At 34.9% G+C, this 26505-nt stretch overlaps 1 protein-coding gene across 2 annotated transcripts in view; it reads left to right on the top strand.

Moving 5' to 3' along the window:
• The first annotated feature begins 338 nt into the window (after positions 1–338).
• LOC149787161 (uncharacterized) overlaps positions 339–26505 on the top strand; it is a 100179-nt gene continuing 74012 nt past the window's right edge. The window contains exons 1-3 of one of the 2 annotated variants that reach the window (XM_089977659.1): positions 339–476; positions 2807–2948; positions 10347–10509. In XM_089977659.1, coding sequence (XP_089833785.1) covers positions 10437–10509 — 73 coding nt within the window. In that variant the 5' untranslated portion in view covers positions 339–476; positions 2807–2948; positions 10347–10436. Of the gene's footprint in view, positions 477–2806; positions 2949–10257; positions 10510–26505 lie in introns of those variants that run through there. The other variant, XM_089977660.1, reaches the window with a different exon arrangement.

Raw genomic sequence — 26505 nt, 5'->3', positions numbered from 1 at the left:
TCTTTGGTGGAAAATTCAACAATTTCTATGTCTTACAGAATTGGCATATATTGAGAAGATACAACAAGCACTTTTACTATGTAGTCTAATTAATGATGATATTAAAATACATGGGTGATATACAAATACATTGGGTGAAAATGCAAACATAATGCACACACAAGTAGCATTCATATACGTTGAATTAGGATTCTCTTTCTCACTCTCTCTGTCTCTCACTCTCTCGTCTGTTAAACAATGTTTTTTGGCAATTGTTTGCAATAACATATATCGCCTTATCTAATTCTTGACCTAGTTTGCAAGACCTACAGGTAAGGTAACCTATTCATAACCTGGATCGTCGATATACGCTATAGAAATTCTAGGCAGTGTCTGACTGGTTTGTTTATAGCAAAAGGATTTTGTACAGGGAACGAGACTGATATACTTTGTGTAAATTCAAGAAGATTAGATTTGATGGAATTTATTGAAAGTTTGTAAGTATCAGTCTTCATATGATTCTAAAATTGCAGAGATACATGTTCATGCTACCTGTGTTCATAAATGGTGTGGGTGGGTGACTATTATGTAGCTAATACATTTTGCAGGTATCAGTCTAAACATGCACATTTATATCACCTGTTTTCACAATTACGGGAATTTTTATCTGGTAAGTGCATGCAATGCTATTGGAATGGCATAACTGTCGAAGGTATTTATTGTTCAGTAATTACACAGATGCATAGATTGGTTGAGCTCAGACTTTATACAGATTCACAGAATGGTTGACTTTAGACCGGGCACACCTTGATAGCATGGTTGAGCTCTGACTTGATACAGATTCGCATAATGGTTGAGTTTAGACTGGGCACACATGGATAGTATGGTTGACCTCTGACTTGATTCAGATTCACAGAATGGTTGAGTTTAGACTGGATACACATTGATAACATGGTTGATCTCAGACTTGAATAGATTCACAGGATGGCTGAGTTTAGACTGGGCACACATTGATAGCATGGTTGAGCTCAGACTTGATACAGATTCACAGAATGGTTGAGTTTAGACTGGGCACACATTGATAGCATTGTTTAGTTCGGACTTCACACAGATGCATAGAAAGACTTGATACAGATGCATAGCAGGGCCGTCCGCATAATTATTTTCATGAGCAAGCATGTAGTGGTTAGCTAATACGTTTTGCGGATGTTGGTCAAAATATGTTTGAAAGTGAAATGTGAGGCTGGGGGAGGGTTGCATCCCCTTGTCCCTATGTGTGGGCGTCCCATAATTGAATTCAGGCTTCACACACATACATGTTATAGCTGAGCATAAACTTCATACTAATAAGCAATCTGGTGCATATATTTGTTGAAATGTAACAATTGTATAAGGTTTAAAGATGTTGGTACCACAACGATTAACAGGGTAAAATACGTAGTTATGCATGTTACTGCTCGTTTCATCTCGCTGAACCACACTCTGAATGAATTCATGTTATCATTAAAACTCTAGCTGTTTCAGGTTTGGCCATTCAGAAGATTACCGTAGCCCAAATAAATAAATAAATAAATAAATAAATACTTCATGAGTCAGACCTTTTTTGCAGATGTTTGCATAAGACACTGTTGTCAAATCGTACAAAAAGAAATTTGCTATGAATATACCGATATATACCGGACTGTGTGTATTGGAACTGCAAATTCTAGACAATTCATTTTTGTTATAGTAAACTACAATGCAGCATAGATAAAGATAAGACAGACCTAATTTACGCAGAAACAAATGTGTTGTAATAGTGTCAGAGTAAACAATTGGTGTTGATGCGGATATGAAAAAACATCTTGATTGATGTTATACGTCTGATTATCCAAACGACCATCCCTTACACTGTGAAACAAAGAAGAAATTGTCTTTAAGATCTAAAGATCGACTACATGGAAACTTTATGAGGAAGATGCTAGTATAGAGTCGAATCTTTTTTCGAACTACATTGGCACAACACCAATTTACAAGGCAAAATGAATTGCAGGGCCGGTATTTGAAAACCAGTTACATCATGTGCTGCATACAAATTCAATATTTAAACAGTTTCAAATGATCTATACAAATCTAAGAAAGTAGGCATTAAATGGGACCTTATGAGATAAATAGAACATCAATTTCGCCATTATATATAAGCAAACAGAAATGACTCGTACAAAATTATGAGGGTAAGACGAGGATTATTTATTAGAATGATTAACTTTTATACTAAATATATTTATTGATAATTGTAATCTTCATTTTTAGTCATGAAGTTTATTTACAAGAATCATTTACTCTTATGTTCACGGGGATTATTTATTAAAATGGTTTTATTCCTGAATTTACTACGATTGATTGACAAAAAACAACTAAGACGGCAGATGACAGACGCAGAGGCATACCACGAAATCGGCCTTCGGGAAAGTGAACTAGAACAAGTACGCAATGTACATGATTAACATGCGAGTGGACTTCTCAATCGTTAATTTACTTCCCAGTAGCTGGCACTGAACTGAAATAATTATATAAGATGTACACAATATTATTACATTGTTAATGTTGATTGAATAGGCTTTACCACTTTTTTTTTTTTAAAAGAAGAGCAAATCATCCATGGTGTTTCTATTTGCACACACACATAGTCAAGAAATAGTTTTGTAGTAAGTAATATTACATACTTACTTGATGCTTCATACATTTTTTTTTTACACACAAGCTGATACCTCTGCTACGATTTCTAAATTCAAAAGTAATTATGTAAATGTACTCTGACTGGAAGTTTGTTCTCCATCTTTTACAGCCCAGTCCAAAGTTCTATCCCAGTCCTAGAATCAATACGTCTCGATCCACAGTCAATTTAAACGACAAGATGGCCACAGCAATGCCACAAGAATCTATTTGCAGTCTGGTCGAGTATGGGACTCTGGAATTACAAACGGAAGGTATGTGATAGATAAATTAAACGAATAACATATGAAACTGCATTATATGACAAGTGTACCGAATATATGATACATATAGGTTACTGCATTTGTAAGGGTAAATATGAACAAGTTTTTCGGATGGAAATATTCCAAGACCTTGGGAAGACAATACATCCATCCGACAAAACGAGTTCATATTTTCCCATATAAATGTAGTAACCTTTTTATTACATGCTCATTTTCTTATTCTATTTAAACCTTAATTATATAAACATACAATACACTACACGAAACAAAGTAACTGAATGTATGCCATATTCCAAACTAAATACACAGGAGTAGATTCATCATTACACAGCAACAACATTATCAATGCGCCCATAATTTCGCCCAGATAAATTTGAACATAGTGGCGCGCTAGCATAACTGTCAAAAAAAAATGGCGTTTCCGGCTACTTAAAATTGAAATTTAGAGTTGTATTTTGAATATATACACATTGCAACAACTTTTTCATTTACTCTGGAATTAGCAGATTTCGGCATTGTTGTCGATTCGACGAAAATTCTTGATGATAGGCTGGATTTATCTGTGCCAATTGTACATGAAGTACATCGGATTTCAGCAGCGTGTTGACATCTGCAAGTGTGTTTCTATTATGTCATTGAATGTTTGAAATCATAATGTGGGAAACATATGAAGTCTTTCAACTGCAATTGTCAAAAGAACGCTATGGAATACTAGTATAATGTTTATTTCATTTTGAGTGCGGTAAGGAGGATGCAATTGCACAATTGTTTAAATTACAGTACAATTTCGAAATGTGTAATCAAGCTTGAGAACATATGACATGGCGCATGTAATCCGGATTTGCCGAACTAAGAAAGTTCATTTGGAGGATATTCAGGATGTAAAACTTTAATTGTGTTTTTTGCCATTCGTATTACCAAGAACAGTTTATGACCTGTCACTTGCATGTTGTTTGTAAGGACCCTGTCTGACCTCTTTAGCTAGCTGAAATCCAAAACATTGTATTAAAAATGTTAACGTAGAATGTGGCAAAGCAAATTTAATCAACCAAACTTCAAGCGCCTATTATGTGAGTGTACATGATTGTATACAAAGTAGTTCCTAATATACTACTGGACACACGTGAATGCAATAAAGCTTTAAAATGTAGTTGTATTGTTTAATATTTTATATATATGCTTATAGCTCAGAACAGCTTATTGGATGGGTTTCCATTACAAATAATGCATAATGTTTTGTACACAAGTTTGGCTTGATTCCAATTGAAAATTGTGCATATCTGACATCCGATATGTTTTCCATCAGCATATCTTGTTACCATTGTTCCTGAATGGAAAGTCGTATTGAAAAGTTGGTTTCACCAGAAGACTGTATATGATGCAGATAGTTTAGAAATTAAAATATTGCCAATCAGACCTCAGATATGACCACCTTAAAGATCATACTATCACTATACGTCCTAGGTAAATAGTCATATCACCTTGAACGTTTGACTAAGGGACATATTATGTCATCCAGTTGTGCCTGAATAAAAATGGTGCCCATCCCACATTCAGTATAGCTACCATCTAGAAAATATTTTAATCACTAATGCACAAAAATCTAAACCAATATCTTCATATACTTTTCTTCAGATGACTTCTTATATTGTGTGGATGGTTGTAAATGAAAATGATACTGATTTTAAATTCAATATTACCACCATGGCAGCCATTTTGATTATAGTTGTTGCAGCAGTTGCAGTAGTAGCAGTTGTTGTGATAGTGGTGGTAGGGGTAGCAGTTTTACGAAGTGGATGAGAAAGAATAAGAAAGGGGAGAAAGTGGACTTCAACCCATATTAGTTGTTTGTGTTGGACTGAACAGATAAATAGAGAGAGAAAGAATGGGTGCAATTAACCAGGTTATTGAGGTCAAAACATAACTGAAATACACGTATGAATACTTCGGTACTTGGCATTGATAACTGGGCTCATATACATTTTTCATTCCTGCATTTGACTGAACAAACCCAGTGACTGATGCATACATATCGTAAAAGAAGGCATTTTATCTGCGAAAAATCCATGCAGTAATTGTTTGAAATAATATATATCACCCAGGTAAGGTATCATATTCTTGACCTAGCTGGCTAGACCTACAGGTAAGGTAACCTATTCATAACCTAGATCGTCGCTATGTGCTAACGAGATTATCGGTAGTGTCTGACTGGTTTCTTTACAGCAACAGGATCTTGCCTAGGGAACGAAACTGATATACATTGTGTAAATTCCAAAAGATTAGATTTTATGAGATTTATTGATATTTTGTAAGTATCAGTCTTCATATGATTCTAAAATTGCTCGAATACACGTTCATGTTTCGTGTGTTCACAGCTGGGGTGGGTGGGGACTATTATTAGCCAATATACTTTGCAGATACCAGTCTAAACATACACATTTATAACACCTGTTTTCACAATTACGGGAATTTTGTATCTAATCAGTGCATGCAATGCTGTTGGAATGGTAAAACTGTCGAAGGTATTTATTGTTTAATAATTACACATATGCATAACATGGTTGAGCTCTGGCTTGATACAGATTCACAAAATGACAGAGCTTAGACTGGGCACACATTGATAGCATGGTTTAGTTCGGACTTCACACAGATGCATAGCAGGCCTTCATACAAACGCATATCAGGGGTGCCTGCATAATTATTTTTGTGAGCAAACATGTAATGGTTAGCTAATAAGTTTTGCGGCTGTAGACCAAAATATGTTTGACGGTGAAATAGGAGGGTGGGGGTGGATTGCATGCCCTTGTCCATATGTGTGGGTGTTGAAAATGCAATAATTTTATAAGGCTTAGAAATGTTGGCACAACAAGGATTAACAGGGTAAAGGACGTAGTTATGCATGTTACTGCTCGTTTCATCTCTCTGAATCACAATCTGAATGAATTCATGTTATGATTGAAACTCTAGCTGTTTCAGGTTTGGCTATTTAGAAAATTACCGTAGCCCAAATAAATAAATAAATAAATACTTCATCAGTCAGACTTATTTTGTACATGTTTGCACACGATATTGTTGTCAAATATCATTAAAAAAAACAAATTTGCTGCGAATAGACCGATATATACCGGATAGTGTGTATTGGAACTGTCAGAAGTTTTGATGCTTCATTTTTATTATAATAAACTAAAATGCAGTATAAAGATAATACTGAGGTACTTTACGCGGTAACAAATGTATTGTAATAGTGTCAGAGTAAACACTTGATGTTCATGCGGATGTGAAATAGCATCTTGATTGGTTTTATGCGTATGATTATCAAAACGAGCATGCCTTACACTGTCTGATTATCCAAACGACCATGCCTTACAGTGTCTGATTATCCAAACGACCATGCCTTACACAATGAAACAAATAAGAAATTGTCTTTAAGATCTAAAGAGGGACTACATGGAAACTATACGCGGAACATCCTAGTCTAAGGTCGAAACCTTTTTCGAACTAAATTGGCACAACACCTATTTACAAGGCAAAATGAATTGCAGGGCCGGTATTTGAAAACCAGTTAAATCATGTGCAACATACACATTCAATATTTAAACAGATTGAAATGAACTATACAAATCTAAGAAAGTATGCATTAAAAGGGACCGTATGATATAAATAAGACACACATTTCGCCATTATATATAAGCAAGCAGAAATGACCCGTACAAATTAAGATTGTAAGATGAGGATTATTTAATACAATGATTTTCTTTTATATTAAACATGTTTATTGAAAACTGTGATCTTCATTTTTAGTCATGAAGGTTATTTACAAACACCATTTACTCGTATGTGTACGGGGATTATTTATTCAAATGGTTTTACTTCTGTTTTCACTACGATTGATTGACAAACAACAACTAAGACTGCGGATGACAGATGTTGAGGCATACCACGAAATCGGCATTCGGGAAAGTGAACTAGAACAAGTAGACCATGCACATGTTTAACATGCGAGTATACTTCTCAATCATTAATTTACTTTCCAGTAGCTGGCACTGTAAAATTATTATTGAATAATGTGTAGGTTGAACATTTCATTTTAAGTGTCTTTGAGACAACTAAATAAACTTGTGAAACTCTTTTGAGAATCATCAAATGGCAGTAGCTTTTCAAGCTAAGAGATGTGCTGATCAAAAACGCCAGAAATGTCTGCATAGAAAGGATGAGTGCAATAAAGCTTTAAGATGTAGTTTTATTGTTCAATATTTTATCTATATGCTTATAGCTCAGAACAGCTTATTGGATGGATTTCCATTACAAATATTGTATAATGTTTTATACATAAGTTTGGCTTGAATCGATTTTGAAAATTGTGCATATCTGACCTCTGATGAGGCTTCCATCAGTATATCTTGTTATCACTGTTCCTTAATGGAAAGTCATATCGAAATGGGGGTTTCACCAGAAGACTGTATATGATGCAGATGGTTCAGAAATTAAAATATTCCCAATCAGACCTCAGATATGACCACCTTAAAGATCATATTATCACTATACGTCCTAGGTAAATAGTCATATCACCTTGAAATTTCGACTAATCGACATATTATGTCATCCAGCTGTGCCTGAATGAAAAATGTGCGCATCCCACATTCAGTATAGCTACCATCTTGAAATTATTTTAATCACTAATGCCCACAAATCTAAAGCAATATCTTCATAGATTTTTCTTCAGATAACTTCTTATATTGTGTGGATGGTTGTAAATGAAAATGATAATCATCTTAAATTCAATTTTACCGCCATGGCAGCCATTTTGATTATAATTGTAGCAGTAGCAGCAGTAGTGGTAGTTGTTGTGATAGTGGTGGTAGGGGTAGCAGTTTTAGGAAGTGGATGAGACAGAATAAGAAAGGGGAGAAAGTGGACTTCAACCCGTATTAGTTGTTACTGTTCGACTGAGCAGATCAATAGAGAGAGAAAGAATGGGTGCAATTAACCAGGTTATTGAGGTCAAAACATAACTGAAATACACGTATGAATACTTCGGTGTTTGGCATTGATAACTGGGCTCATATACATTTTTCATTCCTGCATTTCACTGAACAAACCAAATGAATGATGTATACATATCGCAACAGAAGTCATTTGATCTCCGAAAATTCCATGCAGTAATTGTTTGCAATAATATATATCACCCAGGTAAGGTATCATATTCTTGACCTAGCTGGCTAGACCTACAGGTAAGGTAACCTATTCATAACCTAGATCGCTGCTATGTGCTAACGAGATTATCGGCAGTGTCTGACTGGTTTGTTTATAGCAACAGGATCTTGCCTAGGGAACGAAACTGATGTACGTTGTGTAAATTCAAGAAGATTAGATTTTATGGGATTTATTTAAATTTTGTAAGTATCAGTCTTCATATGATTCTAAAATTTCACGAATACGTTGATGTTACGTGTGTTCACATTTTGCAGATATCAGTCTAACAATACACATTTATAACACCTGTTTTCACAATTACGGGAATTTTCTATCGAACCAGTGCATGTAGTGCTGCTGGGATGGTATAACTGTCGAAGGTATTTATTGTTTAATAATTACACAGATGCATAACATGGTTGAGCTCTGACTTGATACAGATTCATAAAATGGTTAGAGTTTAGACTGGGCACATATTGATAGCATGGTTTATTTTGGACTTCACACAGATGCATAGAAAGCCTTCATACAAATACATAAAAGTGGTGCCTGCATACTTATTTTTGTGAGCAAACATGTAGTGGTAAGTTAATACGTTTTGCGGATGTTGGCCAAAATATGTTTGAAGGTGAAATTGGAGGTTGGGGTGGGTTGCATCCCCTTGTCCATATGTGTGGGCGTCCCATAATTTAATTCAGGCTTCACGCACATGCATGTTTAGGCTGAGAATAGTCTTCACACCAATAAGCAATCTGGTGCAGATATTCGTTGAAAATGTAATAATTTTATAAGGCTTAAAAATGTTGGTACCGCAAGGATTAACAGAGTAAAGGAAGTAGTTATGCATGTTTCTGCTCGTTTCATCTCGCTGAACCACAATCTGTTATCATTGAAACTCTAGATGTGTCAGGTGTGGTTATTCAGAAAATTACCGTAGCCCAAATAAATAAATAAATAAACAAATAAGTAAATATCATTCAGACTTATTTTGCACATGTTTGCACAAGATATTTTTGTCAAATATAGTACTAAAAGAAATTTGCTTTGAATAGACAGATATATACCGGAAGTGTGTATTGGAACTGTCGAAATTCTTGATGTTTCACTTTTGTTATAATAAACTACAATGCAGTATAAAGATAACACTGAATAACTTTACGCGGTAACAAATGTATTGTAATAGTGTCAGAGTAAACACTTGATGTTGATGCGGATATGAAAAAGCATCTTGATTGGTTTTATAAGTCTGATTATCCAGACGACCATGTCTTATACTATGATACAAAGAAGAAATTGTCTTTAAGATCTAAAGATGGACTACATGGAAAATATATGAGGAACATGCTAGTCTAAGGTCGAATCTTTTGTCGAACTAAATTGGCACAACGCCTATTCACAAGGCATAACGAATTGCGGGGCCGGTATTTGAAAACCAATTAGATCATGTGCAGCATACAAATTCAATATTTAAGCCAAATGAAATGAACTATACAAATCTAAGAAAGTATGCATTAAAAGGGACCGTATGATATAAATAAGACACAAATTTCGCCATTATATATAAGCAAGCAGAAATGACCCGTACAAATTAAGATTGTAAGATGAGTATTATTTATTAAAATGATTTTCTTTTATGTTATATATGTTTATTGAAAACTGATCCTCATTTTTAGTCATGAAGGTTATTTACAAACACCATTTACTCGTATGTGTACGGGGATTATTTATTCAAATGGTTTTCTTCTGTGTTCACTACGATTGATTGACAAACAACAACTAAGACTGCGGATGACAGATGATGAGGCATACCATGAAATCGGCATTCGGGAAAGTGAACTAGAACAAGTAGACCGTGCACATGTTTAACATGCGAGTGTACTTCTCAATCATTAATTTACTTCCCAGTAGCTGGCACTGAACGGAAATAATTATATAAGATGTTCACAATAGTATCACATTGTTAATACTGGTTGAATAGGCTTTCCGACTTCTTTAAAAAGCAAATCATGCATGGTGTTTCTATTTGCCCACCGTATAGTCAAGACTTAATTTTATAGTGCGTAATAATACATATTTACCTGATGTCCGAGACAGTTTTATTTTACACACAAGTTGATACCTCCTCTACGATGTCTAAATTAAAAGGTAATTATGTACATGGACTCTGGCTGGAAGTTTGTTCTCCATATTTTACAGCTCAGTCCTAAATTTTAAACTGTGCTAGTTTCACCGCTCACGGCACCTAGAGTCATTACGTCTCGATCCACAGTCAAACAGAACAACACGATGGCTACATCAATGCCACATGAATCTATCTGCAGTCTTGTGAAGGATGAGGATCTGGAATTACAAACGGAAGGTGAGCGATAGATAAATTGAACGAACAGCATGAAACTGCATTATATGGCACGTTTACCGACTATCTGATAAATATGGGTTACTGCATTTGCATGGGAAAATATGAATTAGTTTCTCGGATGCAAATACTTCACGACCATGTACTTCACGACAATGGGAGTGCAGTATATCCATTCAACAAAACGAGATCATATTTTCCCACACAAATGCAGCAATCTTTTTATGATATGCTCATTTTCTTATTATACCTAAGTCGTACTTATATAAATAAAAATACACAAGAAATAACAAACTAACTGAAGGTATGCCGTATTCCAAACTAAATACACAAGCGCAGATTCATCATTACCCCAAAACAACATTCATAATGCGCACATAACTCTGCCCAGATAAATTTGAACATAGTCGCGCGCTAGACATAACTGTCGAAAGACAATGGCGTGTGGTCTACTTAAAATTTAAATTGCGAGTCGTATTGTGAATGAATGCGCATTGCAACAACTTTTCCATTTGATCTGGAATAAATAGCTATTAATAGTTTTGTCGATTCGACGAAATTTTGTGATTATGGGCCGGATTTATCTGTGCCAATTCTACATGGAGTACATCGGATTTCAGCAGCGTGTTGACATATGCAATTGTGTATCTCTTCTGTCATTAAATGTTTGAAATCATAATGTGGAAAAAATATGAAGTATTTCAATTGCAATTATCAAAAGAACTCTTTTGAATATAATGTTTACTTCGTTTTGAGTGCAGTAAGGAGGATGTAAATGCACTTGGAATATAGTCGGAATTACAGTACAATTTCGAAATGTGTAGTCAAGCTTGAGAATATATGACATGGCTCATGTAATTCGGATTTGCAGAACTAATAAAGTATATTTTGAGAAAATTCTGGATGTCAAACTCATATTACCAGCTAAGAACAGTTTATTCCTTGTCACTTGCATATTGTTTGTAAGGACCCTGTCTGGCCTCTATACCTAGCCTAAATCCAAAACATTGTATCAAAAAAGTTAACGAGGAATGTGGCAAGGCAGAAGGTATGTGGCAGTCCACAAAACATCTGCTTTAGTTCATTCAAAAACAAATTTAATCAACCAGAGCGTAAAGAGCCTATTATGTGAGTGAACATGATTTGTTTACAAAATAGTTCCTAATACACTATTGGGCACACGTGAGTGCAAAATGAAGTGCATGTGAGTCTCACGTGAGTTCATAATCGTAAAATACTGAACAATTCTGACAATATAAAGTTAACGGAGAAAAAATGAGTACATAAGTTGTTAACAATACTGCATAATGACGTCACTGATGTAAACATATAGGGTACATGAGAGGTTGACCGGCTGCAATGGCCATTCCCAAAAGTGATTCGCCTGTGCGGATGGATGTAGAATTAAAATCATATTCAGCATAATGCCAGTAAATATCTTGATTATTGTTTGAGATGTCATTATAAATATCGTTATTAAAAGGCAGGCCCGGCCATAGGACAAGGCGAACGAGGCAACTGTCTTTGGCCCTGCGCTTCTGCACAATGCAATATTGTTGCTTGGGGCCCGAGGTCAGCGCTTGCTGCATTTGGACGCACCTCCTAAGGCCGCGAATTTTAAGAAGGTGCCACACTTATAATGAAGTACTATGGCAACGAGAGTCTTAAAGTTAAGGATCGCCTAATAAGTAAATACAAATACTGTCCTTGAAGATATTATATATGCCTATTTGGTTTTATTTGCACTCTATTAACATGACTTTCATTTCCAGTTTAAATCAGATGATTGTTGGAAACGATCGATAAACAGACACCATACAGATTATACGTTATGCATGGGGCGTTACTCTGATGTCGCGGTATTATCGAAATAAAAGTTTTACGATGGCATATAATTGACCTTACCTAAGGATGATGTATGTATAATTTCCCAAACTGTAAATGAATTTGAAAATTGACTATTACTTCAATGGCTCTCATTCTGTCACCTGCACCCTCCAAGGATATAAACTTGTCTGAGAGAATTAAAACAATGGATATGTAACCATCAGTGACCGGGGGTGGAGGGGACGTAGATATGCCAACATTTTAGGAACATACTACCGGGTACCGGTCGAGCCTAACAATCTGTTACCCAGGTACACGATCAATGGGGATTTGTACTCAATGTGAACCTGAACTGCTTTGTTGTAGGCTCACACATGCCAACTCCCATGAGAGGTATAGCGTAATTATTACTGATATATGTGAACATAAGATAATCAGTCTATATATTACATGTCATAATTACAGAAAACTGTGCGAAAAGGTACATTTATGTTTGCTTCTTATCTGGATCTGCAGTTGAAATTTTTGTCACAACTCGGCTAAATCCAAGTGGATTAATAGTTAGTACAAGAGTAAAGAATCAAAATAAATTGATAAATTGTTTATGCATTAGAAAGACTTTAACTAGTCTACATGTATATAGTAATTATCGAGAATATTCGTAAAATCCAATAACGATGACTGTCGTATTACATCACTGTCTAATTCTTCTTTCAAGACTTGTAAAGTGCTTTTGATTTGTCCTTTTCCGGATGCACCATGTTTTTAAGCTTAACAAAATCTCTCGCCAGTAACATTTTTCATTTGTATAACATGCATCAGTCACATGGATTATGCCCGTTTATTACGATATTTGGCGCCATTTATTTTCAATTTAGACTAGTCTGTTACGTTTGTGGTAACAAATAGAATGAATCTGAGACAACGTGGTTTGACATTCAAGAATCCCGTCTGTTTCCTTGGAACTGTTTCGTGTACTTATTTTAAATAGAAAAAAAGGAAATTATACTGTTTCGTGTACTTATTTTAAATAGAAAAAATAGGAAATTATACAGAGATATAACGGGGAACACATGGGCTCGTATCGTCCTTTCCAATTTAGCGATCAGCCATACATCTTATATATACTAAAAGAAAAATAAATAATAAATTGTAAATAGGTGCAGTACGTCATTTTCATTTGGTCAGTAGGAGGACATTATTCTATCCAGCAAGTTGCACTTTCATACTAAGCGAGCGCGATCATGACAATGTCGAGCGACAGTGTTGGATAATGCTCTAGCATTCCTTAAAGGTATGATAGTAAGCCAGACTTTGAACAGGCATCCGAAGTTTAATGCCTGAGTTAAACATCCGTACCAAATTTATTACGCTACGTGAAAAGTGAAATCGAGCTTGAATTATCATCGTTGATTCTAAAATAGGTCGCGCGAGAAAGGATGTGTCCTTCCTTCTATTATTATATAGTACATGTATGACAACTAAATTGAAAACAACTATACGAGCCACTGTGACGATGAATAAGTGTGCCCACGACACGATCTTCTAACTGTAATAGTTATTTTATGTCTCGATCTGAATTTGGAAACTCTGTAAATGGGTACCCTGGTGTTTATTTTATTACACAGGTTATTATTAACAGGCGTGTACCTCAGTACCCTTTTCCGTTGGCAACTTTGAGGGTGGGGTGGGCGCCAGGATTATAGTTGAGAATTGCACACCAACATGAGCATGAAAACACATGTGATCCTAGACTGTTTAAACAAATCCAGGTGTTACAATGAAAAGTACCAAATCATGTACAACAAAGTTTTAAAGTAAACACATGTCATTGCGAAAGCCCCCAGAAAACAACAACAGTTACGTCCTTCATATTTTGACTCTTATTTGCTACCATAAATTCGATCTCGTGCTTCTTGACAAATATGGTAATTATGTGACCCTACTCTTGCATAAAATTATTGGATATTATTAGTCGACAAACTGGCTAACCGATTTGTAACAGTGAGACTATTTTAAGACGATGTTTACTATTTGAGGACATGGGATATGGCGATGTTTTAAAAAAAGTGAAATTCATGTGTGCATTTTTAAAATAGTGTACTCGCCATCAGCTCCGATGTTTTTACCGAAACTGGTGATGCAGACCTATTAACTTATGGTCATCAAGTGTATAAAAGAAAAGCAGACAATATACAGAAAATTACCGAAAACTTCGAATACCGCGATAACAAAAAAAAACCCCACGATATCTCAAGAAGCTCTTTAAAAACAATTTGTTTTAAGAAAAACAACAACAAAACAACAATATTTTACTTGAAGGCGTCTTACGTCTACCAAGTCTAACATTCACCATCTGTACGTTTCACTTGTTCTAGTTATGATAAAGTCACTGTAATAGTGTAATCTGCTTTATGACAGAAAGATAAATGTTCAGTAGTGATTGTTTGAGAAGGGAGGAATTACGAATATATTTTTCAAGAACACGATATTGTTTATCGCTTGTTTAACATCACTAGAAATACAAACACAAAACCAGATAGGTATGCACTTCATTTCAGCTCTCAAAAGCACAAATTTGTATGTGTTATTGTTTCCTGATTCGTCGATCAAATACAGTGGCGAAGTTTACCCCCCCCCCATCCAATCATGCAACGTTCCAATTGGGTTTGTTGACGTCAAGTCAGATGCGACAGGTCTATTGGCTACTGAAGAATTTTTTTTACTGACAACGTCTGTACATTACACACTTTTGCCTAGTGTGCCTCATTTCAGTGTTAACAATCTTATTATCATCGTTGACACTCCATTATTTCCGTGTTAACTTTCTCTCAATAAGGGCTGACGCTGCTTCTTTCAATGTTATCAATCTTGATCTCAGAGTTGACGCTGCTTCTTTCAATATTAACAACTTTGCTATCCGGGTTTGACGCTGTTCATTTCGACATTAACGATCCTGCTATCAGGGTTGACACTGCTTATTTCAATGTTAACAATCTTGCTATCAGGGTTGACGCTGCTCATTTCAATGTTAACAATCTTGCTATCCGGGTTGACACTGTTTATTTCGATGTTAACGATCTTGCTATCATAGTTGACGCTTTTCATATCAGTTGACGCGGCTTATTTCAATCCTAACAATCTTGCTATCATGCTTGACGCTGCTTATTTCAATGTTATCATCACTGAATGTAAATCTTCGATATTTTTTACAACTTTACGTGACATATTTTTTGTTTGAAATTGAGAAATCGACATTTATACTATCTTGAATATTATTCGTAACATATATATTTCTGGCCACACTCACATCCCATCCAAACTTGTCAACAAATGCACAGCATGGCTTTATACTCAGATTCTTATGTTATGTTAAACTCGATGCTTACGTCACCTCCCTCAAAAATTATTTGGACATCTCCGGTGGCCTAAATGATTAGAGCATCCGCCTCGGATGCGGAAGGTCGCGGGTTCGAACAACGGCAGAGTCATACTTATATAACTGGTACTAGCAACTGTCTCGCTTGGCGCTCAGCATTAAGAGGTTAGTGTTAGGACTGATCAATCTAGTGTCAGGATTATGTGACTGGGTGGGACATGATGCTATATGTCTGCATCAGGATGCCCCAGTGCTAGACATCATTATAACCTTTCACACTGCAGACAACGTAGCGATATGACTAAACAATTGTTTAAAAGATACGTTAAAAATACCCAAAACACACAAACACAAAACATTTGAATTTATCACAATATAATGTACATGAGTTTTCACTTTTTTCGCTATACTAAATTCGAAATGATGATTAGCATTTGGGTCTAAAAAGAAGTGCATCTTTTATTAAAGTATGACTGGTCATTATCTGAAATTTCGCTATTTTCAACGGACATGAGTATGGATTTTTCTTAAACATATGAGTGATTCGGAAAAGCCGCTAAAGAAATGAAGATGTTTTACAACTTTTTAATTTTTTCAAATCAGCTCGAAAATAGAGTCTTTCCTTTTAAAACATTGGTGGCTAAGGATTCGAGCGTATTTTCAGTGCATAGAGTCTAGACATTTCTATATGCGTTTTAGATTTACCTATGGATTTAAAGTCACAACAAGAAGACTGTATATTTAAAACTCTTCACATGTCATGGATTCTCTGTTTTCTTAACTATTACTTCCAAGTCCGTGCTCAATACTCAGTGTGGTGCTGGGGAGGACAACTAATTAGATGAATATATTTGGATAACTGCAATTTGCATAGAGCTCCCATCGACGATCCGTTCAATATCAAAATTCAGAGGAGGAGATTTATCACCTTAACATGTTATTGAGCTTTTCTGTATAAAACACAGGTATGGTTACATACGGTACAAAAAATATGTGTAATTATAATTGGCAGCATAAGTATAGTTATCAAAACTCCACCTGTCATTATTACAGAAAATATTTGATATAAAATAATGCCGAGAAATTCATAATACCTTATTTTCATAATATGATTTTGCACATTCAATTTTTGTTATCGTATATTAATTTACGACAATATATATATATATATATATATATATATATATATATATATATATATATATATATATATATATATATATATATATATATATTAAAATTTGTGGTATTATAATTAATATTGTTTTCAATGTGCGATATCATACATTCTACTATTTGACATAAATTCATTTTATGACAATTTTGGAAACTTGTTGTATGGAGTTCTATACCCGCATGAAACGATGTCATCTTCCCCTATTTCACAAATCAACCCAAGCTTATACACAACATATTTTAAGAGTAAGTAAATCTTTAGCGTTTCACAAACATATCCCTTTATATATGTTAGCATGTTAAACAGTGTATTGGCCTTTAATTTTGCTACAAAGCATCATTTTTGGAGACTGACAAATATGATTGATATAATAAAGAAGAGAAGTAAAACATTCATTTTCACACTTATTCCTGATAGTTTTAAAAAACGCGATCATAAATCATGTCTTCACCTCATGAGACATCCCTCAAAACAATTTCTAACTGTATAAAGAAATATAGCTTAAGTTAACAGAATAAAAGCCACCCAACCCCCAAACAATGAAAAAGAAAAAGAAAACACAGGAACGATAAGCTTAACACTACCACCAACGAAAACAACATCGACTAGAAAATCGGGATGAAAATCAGATAGGTTCTGTTATATTTATATTTACGTAACAGTAATTTTATTGTATTCATTGTAGCTACCACTAACCCTACTCAAATGTAAACAATGAACATATGCGTTGTGTTTAGAAAATGAAATGCATATTGTTCAAAATCATGTGGACACAAGTATATCAAGGCGGGAAAAAATGAATGGATGCTTTACACATTTTGTTCTTGTTGTATATATTAGGTTACCTTTAGACATTTTGTTTACAACAGTTTCATACATTACGTGTTAGTATAGTTTTGCTGACTGACAAAGTATGTGAGTAAAATGAAGTCCAATACACAACAACTGAAAAAGTATTTTAGAAAATGATTTTGCCTTTTGAGACCAGGAACACAAAGTTATTTTCCTTTCAGTTTCGTACATTACATGTCAGTATAGTTTTGCTGATTGATAAATATTGAAAACAGACATTAATAATCCTGGCAATAGGGCAATGTATTTCAATGTAACTTATTGTATGCACGATGATGTGAGCTCCACTAGATGCATCCATTCATCCATTCATCCATTCATCAAATTGCCTTGATCTGCATTCTTCGGTGATCTAAAATGTACACTTCTAACAGTGCAAGTTATTAAAAGTAATTTGCATGAATTATTGTGACGCTGATTTCAAGATGAAGCCTTAAATATTTTATTTCATACTCTAATAAAGACATCACCTCCAAAGTTAAACTAACAAAAATGGTAAATTTAAATAATTAAAAATTAGGAAATCTCGATCTAAGTGACTGACTTGTACTTACAGATGTCCCATAATGTGAACAGACATTTAAACACCTTAAAGAAATTACAACTAACACCAAAATAAAGAGATGAAGTGTAGACCCTAGTCATGGCACAGATGTATTACCCGGGAAGGTGGTGCATATTTCAATGACTCAGAACTCCATTCAAACCTTTCAAAGTCACATTGGCATGAAAAGTCAATGGAATCTTAGGTTTTCAAAACGTAATCTTATAACAAAGTTTCCCACCAAAACTATTTAAACACAGACGAAGGCTTATGAAATGGGTCTTACTATTTGTTACTTGTGGTAAAGAAGAATACTATTTATTTGAGTCAATGAACATGCATTTGGCAAACTGAAAATCGAGGGATTTGTTTATGGAAGACAGAAGATATATCCACTGGCTCTACCGTGATAATGTCATTCTGCTATATTGGTACTTGTTACAGGCAAAGAAAAAATATAACACAGCAAAGGAATTGTTGTTAGCATTGTGACATACAAATCCATGACTTTACAGGTGAAAGGGAAATATTTTGTGCCAGGTTGTAAAGTATGTGAAACATTGCTATAATAACATGAAATATAAAGTAGCAATTTAGATATGCATATTAACGTGTATACCTTGTCTACATCAAGTACGGTATTTTTTTTTTCTAGACAGTGCTAACAGTTTTTAGTTTAGAACAAAGCAAAACAAAAGTTTATTAAGAGTATACAACATAAATGGGTTCAATTATTTTTACAATTACAATGTGCTTTCATATCTTCATTAGAACTCAATTGAGCCCTAGTCTGAATCCCACAGCAGACTAAGTAAAATCATTTATGTACACAGTTTTCTTATCTAAAACATAGCGTTACTGCTTATTCTATATTAATCTGTATATTATTAGCCTAACACCTAACATCAAAATAATCTTTGCTTTCTTAACTGACTTGTAATTGAGCAATTACACAAATCAGGACCTTCAGTTACAATTACAAGCACAACATATTGATGATAATCAATTACAATTACAACAGTGTAATTATAATTCATTACTCAATTACACCAATTATGTTGTAATTGAACCCAACGTTGGTACACAAATTTTAATGTCAGGACAACCTATTCAGGTCATTCACATATTATTAAAATAATACTACATTTTATTTGTATCCCATAAATGACTGTTGGTAAACAATAGTAGTAAGTTTTTTTTAAAAAAGTCAAATTCTAAATGTTAAATTGGTATGCAAAATGAAAACAATAACAGAGTCAACTGCAGCTAAACAGATCTTAGGACCTACTCAGTATATCTAAATATCTGATCTTGCCTGGTTTGGCTAAATATTTTGTTTCTTCTGTTTTTGTTGATATCTCACTTAAGATTAAATTCAAACAAAAACATCAAAGAATAGAAAGTGTTTAATATGGCAAAACACTTGGAAGGTTCTTGTTATTACTCAAAGTAATAACGTATACAGATGTATAAAATGACCAAAACATATAATAAACACCATATATGGTAAAAAGTCTTTGTTGATGTACGAATTATTTTGTATTCTATAATAAGGTAATAAATGATATAGTAAGATATAATTTATTTAATAGACCAAATGGTCGTCAAGAGTGTTAACTGCTACCTTGATTTATACTAATAGGACTGCTGTACTACTTAGTGAAAATATTTATTCATCTTATGGAGAAAAAAACGTCATCAAAAAGCACATACAGAATTTCTCAATGTGATTGTATCAAATTGGCAAAAGATTATCTCCCTTAGATAGGCATACTAAGTACTTATAACGAGCATGTCACGTATTTACTGGAATATAAGGATGGTGATGATAAATGATAGTATTTGTTCAGTAAACTTCTATGATTTGACTGAGGGGAAGTGGGACAAATATTGTATTCACTAGTCCAAAAATAATAAAAAAAGCATGTATGAAAGTAGCATGTTCCTATGTTTTGAGTATAGTTGGAAATGTAATTATATCTAGAATATACTATCTGGAACTGTAAGTCTTTTTTAAAAAAGTATGAACTGGAGATTGCGGAGGTGACATTCATGAAAAAGGTAATAGTTTTTAAGTTAAGTCCCAGATAGGAAATGAAATGAGAGGCACAAACTCTTAAATTTCCTTGAAAGAGATGTGGGTTTACCGACATTTTTCATATGATAGGCTGTACATGTTGACCATTATAAATGGTAGAGGAAGAACAAGGGAAAACTGCGATAAGAACCACAAACCCACAGGAAGCTAATGGCATACTTTCTCACATAACCACAAAGGTCGAACTTGAGATTGAAACCCACATGGAATGAAACGAGATGGCAGTGATTATTAATGGGGTACACTCTTGACCACTCAGCCACCTGGGACCATTCCTCTGCACAACAGCATAGGTTGGAAAATTTGGTCCACAAAAATGATGGCTTCAAATTAGGATACAAAATGGTTATGATGTTTTAAACCTATTGCTGTGCTGTGCTTTTCATTGCAAATATTAAAGGCAATTCATCAAACTGGTAATAAAATAAACAATGAGAAACATTCTTTACTTTAGAACAATCAGATATAATGAGCTTCAGTTAATGTATATCTTCTCACTACAGAATATTAGATGAAGGCAAACTATACAATGTAAGAATTGAGGTATTATTATCAAAGTTTTACCGACACATATTCTGCTATCAGAGATTAGCATTTTGTGCATGAAAATCGATAAAATGCAAGAAATAGACTTTCTTAAATATTCATATTACTGGGTTGAATCTACGTTTGAAAACCAAAATTTATTAAAAGCAAATAATGGATGAGTGGGGCTTACATTACCTGATGATGGTTCTCAAACCAAGTAAAAGTGTTCATAGCATGCATGCACATTATGATAGATAATAGTAGTTTTACTGAGTATTGTTGGACATGACTGAACTGAATACAAAACATGATGTCTCAAACTTCCCAGTGGTCGTATGTTGGATTAATTTAATATAGGGCGATGTCCACTCACAAACATTAAATAAAGGCTAATGCCAAAGGTATGAAGAAAGCCGATAAGTTTGTTTTCTTTAAATGCAATTGGGCATGAGTGTGTTGAAGACATGTAACTGGAAGACATGGTAGAATGTCAGTTTAATTCACAAGACAGTAAGGTTGGTTGGGGTAAGTGGTGATAAAGTGCTGCCCATTCAGAGGTCGTGATTAAAATTTATAAATATGTACATACAATTCAATAAATATGAAACTACTCTAACTGCTTTAAATCGGATAAGACTGAATTACAGGAACGTCATTTCAACTTTTGTGGGGGGGGTCAAAACTTGATTCAGGTGGGGTAAAACTTGCTGGGGGGGGGGCAAAACTTGCTGGGTGGGGCAAAACTTGACGGGCTTGTTAATTTTTGTATATTGGCAACATCAATTTTACAGTTTACAACACATGCAAATGGGGGGGGGGGGGCAAATGCACCCCCGCCTTTCCCCAAATGACGACCCTGCTGAATGACTTCTTTCCAATCAAAACCCAAGTAATTCACAGTATATTATATAAAAGGGTTGTAAAAAGGAACCACTTACCTACGTCTTGAGCTCATGTAATTACCAGAACATAACACTTGATTTAAGATATTGTCATCGATGCATTCAACCTAGTCACTAAATTGGTAAAAGCATTTAGTGCATGCAAACACGTCCAAAGCAAAGGCAATTTGAAACTAACCCTGTCTTCGCTACGATGTCGTAGCCTCAACTTAATTTGTTGTGTTTGAGTAGGGTACTAATATAGGCTGACTCAACATCCCGGTTTGTTTGTACCCCCCTACCAATTTCAAAAACGAGAACGTTTAATGTGATAAAAAGTGCACAGAACTAAGTCAAGTGAATCATTGATTTATAATTTCTAACCTGACTTTGATGACCATAATGGCATTAATGCTGGCATCCCCTGCACTATTCATGCTTAACCGACTTTCCATACTAACACCGAGCCATATTGTGTAAACTATAGGCTAGTTTATTTCCATCAGACAACATAAAGACATAGTTCATTCTGTTTGGTAACTGCTGAATAATTGCATAAATTACATACCGTTGAGAATTTGGAATTATATCCTCTGCATATATGAACATAGAAATTAAACCGCTTGTTAAATTCACATGAAATGAAAATTTGTAGTTGTCATTATTTTCATTTGCATGAATCCACATTTTAAATATCGGAAGCAGACGACTTATGTATGTACATCTGTAGTCGTGATACACCCCTAAAAATGGACTTGTCCAGAAACTATAAATGGATCTGACCATGTCCGTCTATTAAAATGAAAACTTCCGTTAAACATGAAACGTGCATAAGATGACGGTGTTAGGGCCATTCTACTCAGAGTCAAGTTAGAAACTATAAATCAATGAATGAGTTGACTAAGCTCCTTGCACGTTTTATCACATTAAAGATTTCCATTTTTTTAAATCGACAGGGAGGTACAAACAAACGGGTTTGCATTATCATACTATAGTACTACCCTGTGTACGCAGTAAGCAAATTCGAAAAAGAAGATAAATGAAGCCACGTCCGCTGATGATTACTTTAATTCATAATTTGAAGGTGAATAATGGGCAACTGTACTTGGAAAGTACATACTGCAGCCATGTTGTTATGTTACTCTTCCTTACATATTCAAGTTGCATAATATAATAAATAATCAAAAGCAATCTGATCCATTTTTTAAAAAAAAATAGCGTCGGTAGCTACATGTACTGGTCTACTATTATGCTTCTGTATAAAACGAGCGGTAGCTAAATGTTGTCCGAGAACCCGGGAAAACCGACAATTAGTCGGGGTATTGCTTATTTTGTCTGATACACTAAATGGGCCTGGGGTTCCGATGAACCTGGTAATGTATTAATGCGCCAAGATCACGAGCTGTCTGGAATGTGTAGCATTCGACAGACAGGAATGGAACATGCAGAAGTTTTCACGCAAAAGAAGACTTTTCTTTGAAGCAGTAAGGGTAATATATACTTGTAATATAGGCCATCATTGGCAAATATTGCAGAAAGACATAGTTTATCTCTTTAATCTTTATTATTTTTAATATTGTTTTAAGTGCCATTGGCGCTGGATAGGTCATGTTGTTTCCGTCAAAGAGGAAAATATGAACAACACACACTCCTATTGTTCTAGGTTTTAGAGAATGAGTGGGTGTTTTCAATAACTGGTTGATTTTTTTACTGACATAAACGAGTGCCTGTACTGAAGAATGATTGTTTCTATCTGGCTTATATCGCCACTGTTATGTGGTTTTATTTCGTCTAAACATATTGACGTAACATTAATTCTTCATTCGCCAGGCATTATATCCTCGACGGAAGTTTCACTGGTTTATAAAATAGAAAAAAGGATCTAAATTTCCTGTCATTCTTTCTGCATAATTTGATAATTTTACGCAAACTCTTCCATTTGTTTGTATCCCGACCGATTTAAAAAAAAACAAAAGTATCAAGTGTATAAAATATTAAAAAGACGTAGTGATTTCGTTCATCAAATTTAGTCATTTCATTCATCAATTATTTTGTATCTTTGATGACGTGTCTTCTCATACATCGGTAGTAGTGTAGCAGGATCCTTCAGCCTCAACGGGAAAATACATTACGGACCACCCGGGACTGTATAGACTTAAGATTTATAGCCTCAGTGGGAATTAGCATTACATACCCTCCCCCAGGGATTGTTTAGCCACAAACATTTTTAGTACACCCTGGGACTGTATAGCTTCAAGGAACATGGGGAATTGTGGGTCTGTATAGCGACAAAGGGAAAGATAGCGTCTGACGTCACGGTAGGGGAGATTGGTAACAATGTAGCAACCCACTTTCACATACTGTGGGTTAATGAAGCCTCTTATTCTCTTCACCTCATCCTCTACATCACGTTCACAAGATCCATGGCTAGTTTGAGTTTAGTTACTTGTCTTGTGACAAAGTCTTTTTTAACTACATGCCTTCATTTCTTCTCAAGCATTTCCACTGCATCATAGACATCCACTATCCAATACCAACTCTCTTTCAAGTTGTTGAACACGTTTGATACTGTTACCAACATCTTCTTCTTTCGCTTATTCCTTAGAATAGCGCGAATGACGGACGCTTTGAGTTGTTATCTGTAAAGCATGGACATGAAGGAAAACATATACTACTTTTCTCTTCTAGCATTATCTACTATCCACACAAACGTAATGAAACAAAAAACATAACCAAGCTCTACTGTCCACACACGAGGGAAAACAAAATCAAACCCAAACTATACTATCCACACACGCCTAGAAGCAGAAACAAACCCCAAAATATAATATCCACACACAGGGAGAAGCATAATAAACCCAAAATATAATATCCACACACACGAAGAAGCCAACAAATCAAACCCAATTATACTATCCTCACACACCAATAAGCAAAAGCAAAACCCAAATATACCATATAAATACCATCTACTTGAGCGCTTAGAAAAACACAATAATCTACCATCAACACAAACGTACTTCAGCGCTTACAAATCCAAACTTACCATCCACACAGTAGGGAAGGTTAAACAAAACCACAAACTCTAATATCCACACAAACGTACGTGAGTGCTTGCAAAACAATAATCTACTATCCCCACAAACGTACGTGAGCACTTACAAACACAAATAATCTAATATCCACACAAACATACTTGAGCTAATAGAAATACACACTCACATACACACACACATAAGCACATTATTAAATGAGTAAGGGTTTATAATGACACTACTCTACACTCATAAATTGGCAAATTGAATGGTGTTTGTTTTATAGAGCTTTGGTTAGCCCTGAAAAGGGCGGGTTTTTCTAACTTCAGAGACACCTGGCTAATGCTGGCATCTCCCAGATCTGGCACCGAACTCGCATCGTCTGCTCCAGTCTCCTTCCCAATTTACCCTTGTGGCTGGTAGTGCAGTGGAAACACTCACTCACTTTTTTCTACTAACAATCATTATTATTTTTTTTTTAAAATTGATAAGTGACGGAAACCACGGACTTCGAGTCACACTTTCTAACCAAGATAAATAAATCATTATAGACGCACTTCTTTTTTCTAACTGACTAACTTATCATAGACAATGGAATGATTATTTCTTTTCTAAAATATGGGGTATCCCTGAAAAGGGCTGTTTTTGTGTGGCAATCTTTTATGATCTAAGATTCAGACCTCGTTGTCTTTCTCACACGAAAGGGTCTGCTTCTTCGGATAGAGAAGGATAACTCTTTGATGTCAACACGACAGTCCATAAAACCTCTGTCAGGTTCCTACTGCTGCTGTTGCGGCTCTCTCTGTTCTCTCTGCTGTTTCTGAAGTCTGTACTTCTCCGTCAATTCTTCCATTACCTGTTAATTTCCTCTGTGAAGAGCTCTACTATCAGGTCTTCAGTGACTTGTAACATTCTGACATTCTCTATCTCTTCAGGCTTCGGTATCAGGCTTTGCCTGACACGATGCAAATTCACGTAGGCTTCGTTCAACTTGGCTAGTCTTAAGCACATCTTCGTAGGAGGATTAGTCAACAATGGATGGTCATACTGGAAACTACTCCGCTTTTATGGTAAAAGTGCGGACGCGAAGTAAAACATCCCTACACGGTTTTGAGTCGGAACGCTAAATTAGTGTGATGTGAGGGACAGAGAAATATCAAAAAGCATGGTTCATGATACTCTTGGCAAAACAAACGACAAAGGTATTTTTTTCTTCAAAACACAATATTTTAATTCAAATAACATACAACTAACAATTAACAAATTTTATAAAATTTATCCATTTAGTAAACAAACATTTGTTTTACAATAACTTATCTATTTTCGACACGGTTGATAACGTTATGAATGAAATTGAGGTTTTCACTGTTGGAAGTCATTGGGCCATTGATGTACACTAGGTTTCCTAGCTAAGGACAAAAGATAAGAATAATGGTCACAAAACCATCGATCTATTTTCTCATCGTTTCTACAAGAATGACGATCAAACTAAGTCATTAATGTTCTAAATAATATCCCAGACTGCGTTGATGTAGAAAATACACACAATATTGTCCACACACCAATTAATATGTGCCTTGTAATTTCACATTATTGAATCGTGTTGTCTGAGCATTTATTTTCATAAAGTCAATGCTATCTTCTTCCAAAGGGGCCAATCCGTACGAATCAAAATATT

Source organism: Sinohyriopsis cumingii, chromosome 12 (genome assembly GCF_028554795.1).
Source record: "Sinohyriopsis cumingii isolate HCF-2022 chromosome 12, ASM2855479v2, whole genome shotgun sequence".
NCBI lineage: Eukaryota > Metazoa > Mollusca > Bivalvia > Unionida > Unionidae > Sinohyriopsis > Sinohyriopsis cumingii.
Note: the sequence above shows the minus strand (reverse complement) of the source record. Positions and strands in the feature narration are given on the sequence as shown.